The 15217-nt window shown below is 40.6% G+C and overlaps 1 protein-coding gene across 1 annotated transcript in view; it reads right to left on the reverse strand.

The window, feature by feature from the left end:
* ap3b1a (adaptor related protein complex 3 subunit beta 1a) overlaps positions 1 to 15217 on the reverse strand; it is a 78259-nt gene that overhangs the window by 17897 nt on the left and 45145 nt on the right. Inside the window, exons 23-25 of the mRNA XM_074691021.1 lie at positions 6847 to 7075; positions 2517 to 2601; positions 1869 to 1966 (exon numbers count right to left, since the gene is read on the reverse strand). Coding sequence (XP_074547122.1) covers positions 1869 to 1966; positions 2517 to 2601; positions 6847 to 7075 — 412 coding nt within the window. The remainder of the gene's footprint in view (positions 1 to 1868; positions 1967 to 2516; positions 2602 to 6846; positions 7076 to 15217) is intronic.

Here is a 15217-nt window from a genome sequence, read left to right on the forward strand (position 1 = left end):
CAAAAGAAGAGGAGTTTTATTTTTACTATTTAAAAAGACATTAAGGTTGAAAAAACCTCCAAACTTCAGGCAAAGAGCCAGTTCATGAACATTTAGTAATGAGCATAAAACAGAAAGAAACGCCGGAGATAAAAACTCTCGGGTTAGATTTGAAATAAAGAGGTCTTAAAGGCAAATCTAATGAAAAGACGTTAACTGAAAGGATGAATTAACTTCACTCGATTTGTGCAAAGCAGAAATTTGCAAAGAGAGAAAAGCAACCGGTGCGACTCTTTTCATCCTTTATCTCAGGCGGAGAGCGCGCTGCATTCAGAGGAGCTTCGAATGTGCTGCATGAAGATTAATTAAAGCAGAAGCAGCATTAAGGAGGCACTTAAGAGCACGCTGATGGCTGAGAGACGAGCACATACTCAGCTCCCTCAGTCTGCAGACCTACAGGTGTGTGTATGTGTGCAGGAAACAGCATTAAGTGCTCCATGAAAGGAGAGCATTTTACTTTAATGATGAGAGTTAGAGGATGTTTATGAGGGTTTAATTCTACTTTATACATCATTTAAAGACACAGCAAAAAACACTCTTTGCTTCACCTTCATCCATACGTCTTTAAATTAAACCCTTATAAGGTCTGTGAAATGAGTTTAAGATGTTCACAACTCAATCTGCGTTTTATTTATCATCTTTAAAGTGATTTTTCCAGACAGAAAATAACATTACATGATCAAATTAATGACTGTTATTAGTTTATCAAGAGCCAAACGTAACACAAATTGTTCATGTCCCGCATGGAGTAAAATGAAGTTTATACTTAGTTCAGTCAGGAAAGCTCTTGTAAAAGATTTGTACCATTTATTGCCAAAAGGAACTACAGTTACAGTTGGCATTATAGCTCTACTTTCAGAGCTCTCCCTGGGTTAGCCAAGCAGTAGGAGGAGGCTGAGGTGAAGGAGGTAATACTTCAAGACAGCAGCAAAGTGTGGTTAGCATTGGAGTAGCAGTAATAGGTGAAAGGGTGAAAATAAAGACTACACTCTGCGCTTTTTGATAAAGACAAAGTCAGGAGTTTTTATTTTTTATTATAGACCCAGCTGTCGTCATGAAGCATCAAAGTCTCAATATGCTAAGATGTGTGATAATACAAATTGAGCACAGATCTTAAATGTACTCTAAGCTTAATTATGACCATCTTCACCCATTAACTATCACCCTCACCATGTTTCAGTCTAAATATTCTGTAAAAAAAAAACAACAAAAAAAAAAAAAAGAGGAGGTTTTAAATCAGCTCTAAATGCTTCTTTGTTGTTTCTAAATCTAAATAAGCTCCTTCTAAGCCCACCCTGTTAAAGTCTGCATGATGTGTAAATATGTTGTGCTAATATAAGTTGGTTCAGAGGGTACAGGAACATTCAGTACCTGCTAACCCCTCCTGAAGTAACTAAACCAAGTCCATCACAGCTGGGGTCATCTTATTATGAATGGAAGGAGGGGGGTACAAAGACACAGTGGGTCCAATAAGAAAGGTTCAACTTGCAGGCCCTGCCTCCCAAAGTTCCTGATCCTTTGGAAATAGGTACTACCTCTAAGGGCAGGAACTTAGTTCTTGTTATCTAATGTACAAAAGGCTCCCAGTTTTTGGTGAAAGTTCCTGCAGTTGAAAAGCACCTTTAGTCAGCAGCTTGGGGCTGCATTACTTGTTTCATTATATTTCCTAAGACAACCAAAGGAAGAACTGAGCGAGCTTATTGCACATTTTGCACTTAATACACCAGAATTCCAAGTACATGAGCAAAAACCATAAGAGGTGTTTTTTTTCCTCTTGATACATCTCTGAGTAACAAGAGTGTTTTACACTTTGATAAAATCAAACTCACCTTGCTCTTTGCAGAAATCTTGCTCATTCAGACTGCTGGGCATCAACAGCTCTCCTACGGCAGGCTGGATGGACACACTGAACTGGTCCTCTTTTGTACTTTGAGGGGAAAAAACAAGAAGAAAAATAAAGAAGAGAGACTTTTAATCTTTCATTCAATGACCCAGACCTTTAAAACCACTCTGCTCTGTATTCTGTATTGCGTCTCCTCTTAAACAGATTAGACGATGACATTTGTGTTGCACTCTCTTTGTTTGTGTATTAAATGTTTCTCCTCTTGTTGCTTTGCAAACCAACGCTCTGTGAATGGCATTTTGGGCCCGATTGATTCCCCCGTCCTGAACAGATTTTCTGATCAGGGTATTGATCAGCTGAGAAGTGGTGCCACTGGCATTCAGGCAGGCTGATTTGGACCGGGGGCTGATTACTGGAAGAATAATTGTTATCCCAGTGAACTGGGGATCAATCCCGGCTGATGTCTCACCTGGGAGCGCCGGCACAGAGCAGGGTGAGAAAAAGAGAATTAACAATGAAGAAACGAGAGGAGGGGAAAGGTAAGATGAAGGAGAGAGATGAAGAGGAGGAAAAAGTATTGGAGTGATGAAAAAACACGCCTGACTTGATATGAGTGGGTGTCAGCTCGTCTTACCACAACTGGAAGTTGGCTGCTTGTGTCGAGTCGCTAAAGTCAATACCCATGGAAACCGTCACCGAGGCCTCCTGCTCCAGCCGCTCTGAGAGGGGGGAGGAAAGACGAGAGGAGAAAAGGAAGAGTGAGTGACAAGGGCACAGTGTGCAGCATGAGGAAGAATGGAGCAAAGGGAGAGACGAGGAGGAAGAGGAGGAGGAGGGGGCAGCAGCAGAGTGGAACAGACAGGCATCCACACCACTTGTGTTTTCTACTTGGCAAAGCAAGGCCACCGTGTGTGAGAAATCTATCCTTCAATCTCATCCCCCCAACACCTCCAGCCTCAGGGAGAAAGAGGGGAAAAAAACAGATGAAGGACTAGCATATTTCCAAAACAACAGGCTTGTCAAAAAGAGCATCAAGAGAGACGAGGCAGAGAGGTAAGTAAAGGCTGGAGAGGACGGCTGGATGAGAGGAGGAAGACAGAAACATCCTCCACGCTCCTGCGGTCAGTCAAGGATGCTTCACTATAAAAGTCTTTAAACAGACAGAGAGGAGGAGGAAGAAGACTCTGGAGGAAAACATCTCCAAACAGAGTGATCATGGACTCACAGAAAAACACAGAGGAACACGCACATCGAGGTTTTAATCCCTCTTTGGTTTTGCAAATACCAAACAAACTAAAGGTGCTGATTTCTGATCTTTTAAGCAGGGTTTAAGAATTGTTGTTGAATGGATTTATCTATGCTGATATTAAATGTTAAAAAGATAGTTTTAAGATCGTGACAGACCAGATATTAAGTCCAGCCAGACACTCACAGACCTAAAGACAGGTTTTAACCTGAAAATCCTTTGAACAAATACTTAACGACTCCATTAGACTGCTACCCCACACGCAACGATTCGGGCAGTGTTGCCCAACAACCAGTCGACCTGTTGGTCTCAGACTGATACCATGTCATTCACAACAAACTGGAAAAAAACTTTCCCCATCTACTAACGTGGCATCATTTGGTGTGTTAGCATCAACGTAGTTTTCGTTGTTGGCTGCCTGTTTCATTTGGGCGCCACTATTTGTAAGTAGCCTGGCGACTCAGAGTCAACCTGGTGTAGCACTAGTGTGATTGCAAGGAGACAAATGTCCATCATTCAGTTAGCCAGAGTCTTTTTCACAGCATGAACATGGCAGGGAGGGTTGTCTTGAACTCACAGTCCATCTGCCTCATCTGCAAAGCAAGCGTGGCCTCACCCAAGAAGGGGAACATGCAGCGCCCAGCCAAAACAGCTCTACATAGCCAGAAAGTGTGTGAGCTTAAGAGCCGGTTAGATGTAGTTAGATGGATCTACCTACTTTTGTTAGTCTGCCTTCTCTCATATGCACATCATTATGTCAAAGTATAGATCTACAATGACTGATGAGTGCCTTGTAGCTTGCCTACTGCCCTGCTTATGAAAAGTTAGCCTCTTTCTAGTGCCAGAGATCCCACTAAGGTAGACACACATATTTTGCCTTTCTAACTTATAAAATTACTCCATATTTGACCTTTATGTGGTTTACTTCAGTTTCTGTTGTGTTTATAACATTGAGAAAAGGATACTACAGTGGACCAGAACCTCTGTGTTTTTTTTTTTATATAACTGTTGTAGACCTCGGTGCACTGACAACTTAAAAAGTAGATCTTGGTTTAGAAAAGGCTGGACACCCGGGTTCAGGACAACAATTCTATGGGCATGAGATCTCACAGAATCTCACTTGATTGAGCAAAATATCAAGAGGCAAAAAAGAAAATACAACTTTTGTAAAAATGGTCTTATTAGTCCATACTCACCTGACAAATCCAGTCAAATGTCGTGTTTCAAGATATTTAAAAGACATATCTTTATTATCTACCTGTTTGGTTTCTTGAAATAACAATGTCTTAATCAAAACAAAAAAAAGTACTTTTATTTTTTTACTCCAGAGGCAGATTTTTTCTTCTTTGCAAGCAATTCAGCAGCAGTATCGACATCCAAAAGCAGCCTTTCATATTACACTAGTATAGCGGCACAATGGTTAATGCCAGTCCTTGTAGTTTATCCCAGTTCCTGTAACAGTGGCAGCTAGTCTTTGACAGCTGGTAGTGCTCCCTTGGTGGTTATGTTGAACTCTACAGTGAATATCTTTCCTGTCTTTACTATTAATGTGAGCACAACATGGCATCAATATCAAATATATTTGATATTTTATTTTAAGTCATCTCTACCTGCTTGACTGAGATAGCTCACTCACCACTAGGCCAATGGTGACTACAAACTACCCTTTTAGGCTAATATTATTTTCACCTTAAACTCTTTTCTGTAGTTTTGAGGAGATTCTGACATCTCCAAAGTTTTCTCACCTGGTCAAAGAAGCAACATGTATTATTTTCCTTCAAATACAAACCCTGTTGTGTATTATTACTGGAGGAACACACACTGAAACAGAAGTCCATAAAGCTTTGTCTGTTTTCATCCTCTCCAACTTCTCCAAACCCTCTGCAGCCGGCTGCTCAGTGGCCGAGCTGGATCGATCTGAATTACCCACTGTTTGGCTGCTTGAGTTCCTTCAATGCCCAATCAATCCCCTGCAATTGACAGTTTTAACATGCTCCAGTGCACACCACCTCCCTCTCTCCTTCTCTGTATGCATCTGTGTGCATGAAAAAAGAAAGTCTTGAGGGACCTCTGCTCTCACTCTCACATTATCTTGAGCGAAGCGATCATACAGGAAGAAATATGGAGATGGTGCATGTTTGTAGGTCTGATCGATACTAATGAACGGGGATTAGCTGGAGTCATATCGACTGTTTTCATGTTGGGGGGAATGGGACGGGGATATTTGCTGAGCTGGTAGCAAACAGGCTTAAAGGTTTCAGACATAATGATCATTTTATACCTGTTTGAAGTGACAATAATATTACAGGTGGTACTGCAGAAGCCATTGAGATTGACTGGAATAAAATCAATGTGGGGCTTGCATTAAGGAGACTCATATACCAAACTTTTTCCAAGGACATACATCAAAAACAGCAGACTTCTTTCTGGAGAAAAAAAAAACAGATAAAAATCATACAGAAGAGTATGTAAAATATATTATTATGTACTTTAAAAGGTACCAACCACATTCTATCAAAAGTACCGGGTACTGATTCTCGTAAACCATACCACCAACCAAAAAAGGTACCATGTTTAGATACCTAAACACATCCTTGTGACTGTGAGGGAGTGGAAGAGTGGGTGATTTTCCACGTTGGGAATGAACAAAGCATTGCAAGGTTATATTTTGAAGAAAAATATGTTAAATTGATTTTTTTTTTTATTCTATTATTAAACAAATTGATATTTTTTTGACCACAAACACAAAATTGGTACCGTTAAGTACCGAGACCGACTGCCAGATACCGGGCATCGGTACTGTATCGTTTCAAATGTGAAAGGTACCCATCCCTAGTCACACATCAACTTCAAACACAAGCATCAAGCTCAGGAGGTAGGAGCGATGAAGGAGGGTTCAGTTAGTTTTAGAGTAAGCATTATATTTAGGAGTGAAACTAAGTGTATATTTATATTTTGTATTTTTATTTAAGTAGCATTATGTATAGAAATATATATGTAAAAATATTCTACAGATTGGTAATATTATGTGTATATGTGTACATAAGTTGCTATATGTATGGAAATATATATGCAAAGAAATCAAGTTTTATAAAGTGGACATAGGTTTGTATTTGCATTTGTACACAGGTAACTATGTTTATGACACAGTTGTAATGTGCATAGAAGTGTATAGTTTTGTATATAAGCAGCTTAATATATTTCATATTTTATTTTTTGAGAGGAGCATTCATTGATACTGAAAGGGGTAGGGTTAAATAAGTCTCTACTTCACATCCTTCTCGAGAACGTAAACTTACAGCACATTCAGGATACGTTAGTTAGTTTGCCTTCTTTGTTTTGTCTTTGTAGAAGCATGTGATGTCTTTTATGCAATGACTTTTTATGGTTTTTTTTTTAATATTTCTTTTTATTGCATGTTCAAAGTAACATTTTCAATTCAAATTCAGAGTTATGGTGATAAAATGATTGGTTTATTTTGCAGGACGACAACTGAGCTACATTGTGGATCTGATGTAGTCCAAACACCTCTGAGGATCAATTCCCTTATCTTACTTTGTGGCATTAGAAAGTCATAAATGATGAAGAAATACTGGACATAACATCTTGTGAGTTCATCTTATGTAGAAGTTTCTACTGCAAACAAACACAGCCAGTGATTTGCTGAGACTTGTGTTCTCACTGTGCAGTGACATCTACAGTGGAGGGTTTTACTCACCGACTGTGTTAAAACAGTGGATGTTGAGGCCGGCTGGGCTTCGGTCTCCTATGTGGATCTCCTCCAGGCTGTGGTCTGAGCTGTTGGTCAGTGTGACCTGTACTGACACCATACTGGGCTCATACAAACAGGGCTGTCTGGGGAAATGGTACTTGGCTGACAGGCCTTTTCCTGTCATATGGTGGAGCAGGTCGTAGGATTTCACTGGGCCGAAGGATGGAGTGGTGACCTGGAAGGACCAAACAAACACTTGATTCAGTAAAATGGTTCAGTAAAGAGAAATAATCTGCAGTATGGACTGGACTGATTCACAAACAGCAAAGTGATCCTGAAAACAAAAGGCTGAAAGCAAATGCAGAGCAGGAGAAGAAAACAGTCCATGCAAGCATAAAGCTCCCACATCAACATAATATCCAGCAGCATCTCGTACATTACAGCACAAATGCACCCACACGAGAGGACAGATTAATACAAGAATCTCCGGTCTCCACATAAACCTATATTTATCCAATTCACCGCGTCCAATCAGCAGCTCCTCTGAGCGCAGAGGGACCAAAGGCCTGGCTGATAACTCCCCACCAAGCCTTCCTTCATTAACTCTGTAGGGTAAAGAGGAACCCATTTAAGAAATGTCCTCAATCAGCCCAGTTAGAGGGAAATGGGCTGGATGCTCGGTCAAACCCTGCTGAATAAAAACAACCTCTAATGAATGGAAACACAAGTGCCTGCAAGGGCCAAAGCTGCCGCTCACTGCTGCTCGCAGCCCCAATAAGTGAGGCTTTTACCTTTTCAAAGACAGGAAATTGTATTATCTGTTTGAGAGAGCCAGAAAAAGGGCTCTCCTTCCTATAATTAACATCTTTGTGCTTGGATACAGGTTGTTCACACTTGGTGGCTTTCAGTGGTTTTTAATGTGATGGTGGCAGCTTTGAATAGAGGGATAAGATGGGTCTGACGGCAAAGTCAAGAATGAAGTACATCCTGTCTCTGAAGGTGAAGACAGGACATTAAAGCATTTATTGGCCAGATTCCTGCATTTTTTTTGTAAGTTCAGAGTTACAAGTCACTAAAAAAGCCTCTTGAAAAACACAAACAACAACAACAACAACAACAACAACAAATCAATAATAACAATCTTGTCTTAAGGGCTCTTTAGGACTCCTTTTTTAAGAATCCTCTGTAAGGGTTAGATACCATCTCTACTTTAACAGCAAGCTTTAAACCTTCCACTTTTGACCTCAGACTTGTTTTGGACCAGCCTTTTTATCTGCTGTTAAATGCTTAAACCAGACAAGAGGACTTGAGTCTACAGCTCTCTCCTCTCGCTCTTTATTTGCATCTATTTCCAATCACAGCTTGCTATTACAAGTCTTAGTGCTTTCTCATCATGTGGGTTCTTTTTGTTATATTTATGTTATTGCTGAAACTGGTCATTGTCAATGTATTTTGTCAATGATTAATAATTTTTATGCTTTTATTTTGAAATTCTCATGGAAAACCAGAAAAGTTAGATTAAAGCCTGGTCTTTACTGCTTTATTGACACTACATCGTAAGCACGCCATTGTGTATACTACTTGTGCATCGTCCAACCAGTTTCATTCCAGACATGATCATGGGGGCAGCAGTCTAAGCTAGTCCACCCAGATGTCCCTCTTTCCGTGCAAAATTTTCAAGCTCCTACTGGAGGGTGATCACTCCACCAAGATCTGGGTCTGCCTAGGGGTCTCCTCCATGATAGAAGTGATCAACACACCACCAGAGGGAGGCATCCTTACCAGATGCCTAAAGCACCTCGACAGCTCATGACCAAAAGTGAGGGTTGGAATAGATTGACTGATAAACAGAGCTTTGCCAACTGCAATACTTCCGTGAAACACTAGATGGTGGTGCAAATCTATAGCTCCGTTTCCACCTACCAGTCTGGATGGATGGATCAGTACAGTTTGGAATGGGTCAGATTGGAAAAGCCTGATCCTGTTTGCGAACCCACAGCCAATCATGCCCCCTAGGTGGGTGGCATGTAAGCAGGATGCCGATAGCTGTGTCAGCTACATAATAGCATGACACAGTGTAATAGACCAACAAATCCAACAAAGAAGAAAAACACGACATATTTTACCTTTTTCAAACAAAAAGTGAGTTATCTCCACAAAGTCGACTGGTTGGCTTTAAACATTGCAGAGTTATATGTTGTTCTTTAACACCGCTGTCACACAGGGAGTGACAATTCTTTCGACCAATCAATGGACTAAAGTGTTTCTAGTTCCACCTTCTGGCGCCCCAACAGAAGGGAACCAAGAAGTGGGACGGTATGGCATTTCGGGACCTGTCCCAATAGAAACGCCATGAAATGCTTGACATATCGAGAAACCGGACCAAACCATTTGGTGAAAACGGTGGAAATGGTAAATGGACCAATACTCATATAGCGCTTTTCTAGTCCTTTGGACCACTCAAAGCACTTTACACTACTAGTCTTGTTCACCCATCCTCATACTGATGACGGGTTTTTCTATTACAAGAACCATCAGCTTTTCTATCACGTTTACATGAATACACCACTGACCAACAGTGGGAGCAATTCAGGGTTCAGTGTCTTGCTCAAGGACTGGAATCAAACCCCCAACCTTTCGACTGAAAAGCAACGACTATGCCCGCTGCTGCAGACATTTTTGGCATCAACTAAAAATGTAATCAGAGGGACTGTTTTTCTCAAATGAAACATTTCATCCATGTTTTCAGTCTCACTTTCAAGTACTTTTGATCTGCTTTTGCCTTCTTTGAGGGAGTTTTCTATTCATTGCTGTCGCCAAGTTTTCTCTAATTAACGGATCGATTAAGTCCCTGAATAGATAATGTAAGACATGTTGCTTTTATGTCAAGCATTATTACATTTGTTAGTTGTTATGTTGTTCTGAATAAATACTGGATTGATAGACATCAAAACACAAACAACTGCAGCTAATGTACATAAGCGCGCTAACTATGAGAAGTTTTGTCTTCAATGAAACTGTAACTCACTTGGTCTGTCTTGTGTGACAGCGCTAATTATTGATGGGGATGGATACAGAAGATTCACAGCTCTGAAAGAGTTAGCTTCTGAACACACGTGTGAAAAATAAACAAATCTGATTTTCAAACACGTTGAAGAGTGACAAGAAGGAGGGCAGAAATAGTGGGTGTGAGAATTTAGAGAAAAACAAGAGGCAATGGAAGAAAACAGATTCAGAGAGCTAAATGAGATAATTAGAGCTGACTGGAGGAGTGAGGGAGGGAGACAAGCGGCTCACAGCGTGGAGTCGTGTCAGTGCGCATTGTTTTATCCAAGCTGGAAGCTCTGCTGGCGTGAGGATGAAGAATCAGTTTGACGTACAACAGGAGAGCTGTTGAGAGGAGTTTTAATGTGTTCACTTTGCAGAGTGAAAACAGTTAATGTGGTGAAGCAGGAAGTAACAAAATAAGCAACAGGTTTGATCAGAAAAGGGACTCAAGGGTTAGGCATCTTGTTTCTCACATATCTATAAACTAAAATTGATGGAAATTTTCTCTTTAGAGGCATGTTCGTTTTCTTCTGCAATCATGTTGACAGATGAAATGTTTATTAACATTTCTTCGATAGAGCGGTGTTACATGTTTAAGAAACCTGACGATAAAACAAGTTTAAAAGACAGGTTCTAGTAAAGAAAACCACTGGGAAGAAGAAGAGTGATTTTAAATTGATGAAGTTTTAAGTCATATAAATGCTCTATAAAAAGTTCTAATAAATTAAATTTAATTTGAATTAACACTTGGAGGGAAACAAAGAGGATTCAAGTAAAAAAAGAAACTGCACCGGGAGCTGACAGACACACTCTCACACTTTCAGGCTCAAAGGAGACCATTGTAAAGGAGGTACTAAACCAAGTCCATCACAGCTTGGGGTCATCTAATTGTGAAAAGAGGGTGGTGGAAATAAAAACACTGTGGAAATGCCAAGCACTGTAGGCCCAGCTCCCAAAAGTTCTGGGGCCTTTTAAAAGTACTATCCCCAATGGCAGGCACTTTTAAGGAAGGAGATAAACTGCCCAGGAACCAAATCAAGCTCCTTGTTATTACTATCAAAATACAGTTCCAAAAAGGTCCCCAAGTTCTGGTGAAAGCTCCTGCAGTAGATAAACACCTTTAGCTGAGAAGCTCAGGGCTACATTACATCATTCACAGTTCTGATTGGTTGAGAGGTCAGCTGGTGCTTCAAAATGGCCATATTATTTACAGTTCTACAGTTTCATTTAGCAGATGCTTTTGTCCAAAGTGACATACAACACAAGTAAGAATTTAGACAGAGGGGAAAACCTAGTTAGTGCGACAAAAGTGCTACAAGTTATTTGGCTGCAGGTGCTGCCATCAAGTGCAAGATTTATTTTTAAATGATGTAGAATAATCTAGCCAACTAACCACAATTAATTGCTGCAACATTATACTTCAATAACAGTCAGTAATTGGTGCTGAAAATTCACTAAGAGCTGGGTCTTGGACCCTCTGACTCATTCTACCCTGGAGGACAAAGAGAAGGCTCAGATTACGAGCTTAGGTGTTCCCTGAACAGATGAGTCTTCAGACATCTCTTAAAAGTAGGAAGGGACTCTGTGGATTGTGTGGAGTTAGGTAAATCATTCCACTATTTTGGCACAATAGAGGAGAACCGTCTGGCTAGAGATTTAGAGCTGCGCTGGGCTGGGAGCACCAGGCGTCTTTCACAAACAGAGCATAGTGGGCGAGAAGGAGTGTAGACCTGGATAAGGGACCCCAGGGAGTCAGGAGCCGTTCTTGCCGCTGTTTTGTAAGCCAGAAAAAGAGCTTTGAATTTGATTTGAGCTGCCACTGGGAGCCAATGGCACATGCTGTTTTGGGCTGGTTGAAGACCAGATGTGCTGCTGCATTCTGGGTAATCTGCAGAGGTTTAAATGTACACACAGGGAGACCTGCTTGAAGAGAGTTGCAGCCGTTGATGTGTGAAATCACAAGGACTATTTAAGCTTTGCTGTTTAAAAATATCTTTTTGAAGCTTTTCCCTTGGTGTCCCTACATGTAAGTTAAAATAAGAGACCGTGTTCGGTTTACAAACATCCTATTCTTCCACAGAGGTAAATACACTCTGGCGGTGTCATAGTTCAGCTGTCACATTGGCACCGTTATAAAACACACAGAAACAATAACCTGCCAAATAAGACAGAGGATGAGCTGTCTGAACATAGCACCATCTCTCAGTCCCCTTGACAAAGCAGCTCTCGTGCCCAAAGCGCTAGAGCCCCTGCGAGGGAGGTCAAACAAACATTTGTCGCTGTGCCGAAACGCCGCTGCGCCCTCACAAGCGCCCGTCACGCCACCACCTCCTACAAATTTATTGGGCCACTTTTGGATGTGTCAGAGCAGTCGCTGTCGATAAAGCTGGGCCATAATGTTTGCCACCCCATCACAACAGAGATTTACCTCCCTGACAGACACATCCTGCTTCAAGGTCCTGTCTGTCGCCTCAGGAGGGAGGAACGCAGACAGGACACGGGCTTCAAAACGCTTATTATCACCAATTTGACACAGTGGACAGTTAAAGCCTGACACCAGCGCCCACACGAGCCTCTCCAATTGCACATCCATTGTTGTCTTGTTCCGCAGCACAAGCCCATAACACCTGAAGTGTAAATAAGAGAAGAAGAGGGATGTAACCTTGACTTCTCTGTCAGTCCGTCTTTTTTCTCTCTGGGCTTTGGCTCGCGTTCTCCTCTCTGGACGGAAAGGAGGGAGGTGACACTGAGGGAGGAAGTTGATTGAGAGGCTCTATTATGCATCAACTTAAAGGAAGCTCCCGTGATGGATGACACAGACAGCAGTCACCTTCAGAGCCCGGACGCCACGCTCCCAGCATCCTCTCTGGCAAATGACCTGAAAATCCCGCTGACATATTCAAAAAAGGCGAGCTAACCAGAGCCGGGCAGCCTTGTGCCGCGCAGAGAAGAAGAAGAAGGCCAATTTAAAGGAAAGTGGTGAGGGGAGAGCAGAGATGTATGGGCGTATATTGAAAATCCATTTGTGTTTTCAGACAGCAGGAACAGGATTTCATTATGCCCGACAGGAGTTGTGAGAATTAAGGTAAGGGACATGTGTTTGACTTTAGAGCCTAATTGTTCCCCTCAGTCAGAAGATGACAATTAATTGAGGGACGTCACAAAGACCTTGAGTGCAAATTGAATTAAACAAATGTTACTACAGCCATCTTAAACTACTTCCACGTAACAAGAAGTCTCTCCAGCGTACGCAGACAGAGGTTACTTCATTTATGCCAATTTGTCCCTAAATTAGATATTCTGAAATAATTGATTTTAAATTTTTCATTAAAGGACATTAGCATCAATACAGGAGTGTTTTTCAGAAACTGTAATGTCCTTCATTCAGCTTTGTGAGGATTGTTAATAAAGCACCAACAGTTTCTGTGTGAAAGCGTGAAATCTAATAAAACTAGAGCTGCAGCTCAAGATTATTTTCATTACTAGTTAATCTGCTAGTTAAATTCTCAATTAATCGGTTAATATCCTCGTTCAGTATTTCCCAGAAAGAGGCCTCAGTAGATGTATAGGGTACTCTAGAATAATGCAGGAGGCACTGCATTTTATTAGGTTAAAACCAGTTTGATATTATTCTTTTAACAGTTATTTTTTAAAAGGACATTCAATAAATTTACTCCAAGTTGAACCACCAAATAAAAGACTGTTTTTATTGAACTCAAAAGCCATTCTAAATACATTTTTACTGCAGAGAGCTGTCAACTGTGGCATCAATTCATTTCTTTATAAAATATGTTTTTTGCTCTGAGCACAAAGCATCATTACCTAATGTACTGCAGAGATAAGCATCCTATTATAATGTATCTTATCTTATTGTTTCATGTTGTAACATAAAAGAACGCAGAGAAACCCATCCCAATGTGATGTAACACATCTTATCAAATGATATCTTAATGTTTCAAATATTGTGTTGAATTTCTATAAATAACTGTTTTATATCTTATCACATCTGACGGTAAAGCAATCAATCATTATTTAAGGTACCACAGCATGACCCAACATATCGTAACATGCCTTAAAGGAACACATCACATGAACTAGACCCCTCTCAGTCAGCCTGACCCTAAAGGATATTTAGTAAAGGGTTACTTGGAAAAACCTTCTCCACTATGTGATGAACTAGCTAAAAAAATAGGAAAACAGTGACATCGCTGAGAGGATACAAGAGCAAGAAAAAGTTTTGTTTGCCTTTCTGTCCGACTGTCTAGGTTTGTCCATAGTTGTGTTGTGTGCTGTATCTTTTGATCAAATCCAGCAAGATAGCTGCAATTAATCTGGTCTCCTTGTCATTTATATATCTGTGTTTGCATCTGGGAAATCATTCCAGTTGTGCAACAAAACTTGGCGCAATGCAACATGACACAACAAAACACAACATGACCTACTCCAACATGATCTTTTTCAACACAATACAGCATAACACGACACACAGACATAAAGTAATGCAGCACAACGTAAGACAACACAACATAACGCAAGACAACGTAACGTAACACAACGTAACGTAACACAACGTAACGTAACACAACGTAACGTAACGGAACACAACGTAACGGAACACAACGTAACGGAACACAACGTAACGGAACACAACGTAACGGAACACAACGTAACGGAACACAACGTAACGGAACACAACGTAACGGAACACAACGTAACGGAACACAACGTAACGGAACACAACGTAACGGAACACAACGTAACGGAACACAAAATAATGGTACACAACCAACGGAAAACAACGTAACAGAACACAACGTAATAGAACACAATGTAACCGAACACAATGTAACCAAACACAACACGCATTGTAACAATGCCCATAACACAACACAATATAAATTGTAGGACCTAAAGCGTTGGGACACAGTAGTGTGATGTTAAGTGATCCAATATTAAGCAAAACGACTTAAAGCAACACAACATAGAGTAACAAACAAGTAATGCACTGCAAAGTACCGTATCACAAAGTAATGCTACTTCAAGACAAATGATGTGAAGTATGCAATGAAGAGTGAAGTGTTGAAAAATAATGTGTCAAAAAGTACAACCAATCATTGTTTCCAAATGTGACTTTATGTGACTTTAAACATAGTATTATATTGTGGTGTATTGTTTTTCTCCATTGTGTTGTCCTTTTGTATTACACTGTTATGTATTGTTTCACAGATGTTAAAAATACACATCACTCAAATTTTTAAGAACAGATCTGATCACCTCTGACATCACAGACATCCATCAGTAGAAAAAATCTGACACAAACTAGAAATGC

Source organism: Halichoeres trimaculatus, unplaced genomic scaffold (genome assembly GCF_033239565.1).
Source record: "Halichoeres trimaculatus isolate MK-OKI-2021-1 unplaced genomic scaffold, fHalTri1.1 fHalTri1_scaffold_16, whole genome shotgun sequence".
Classification (NCBI taxonomy): Eukaryota; Metazoa; Chordata; class Actinopteri; order Labriformes; family Labridae; genus Halichoeres; species Halichoeres trimaculatus.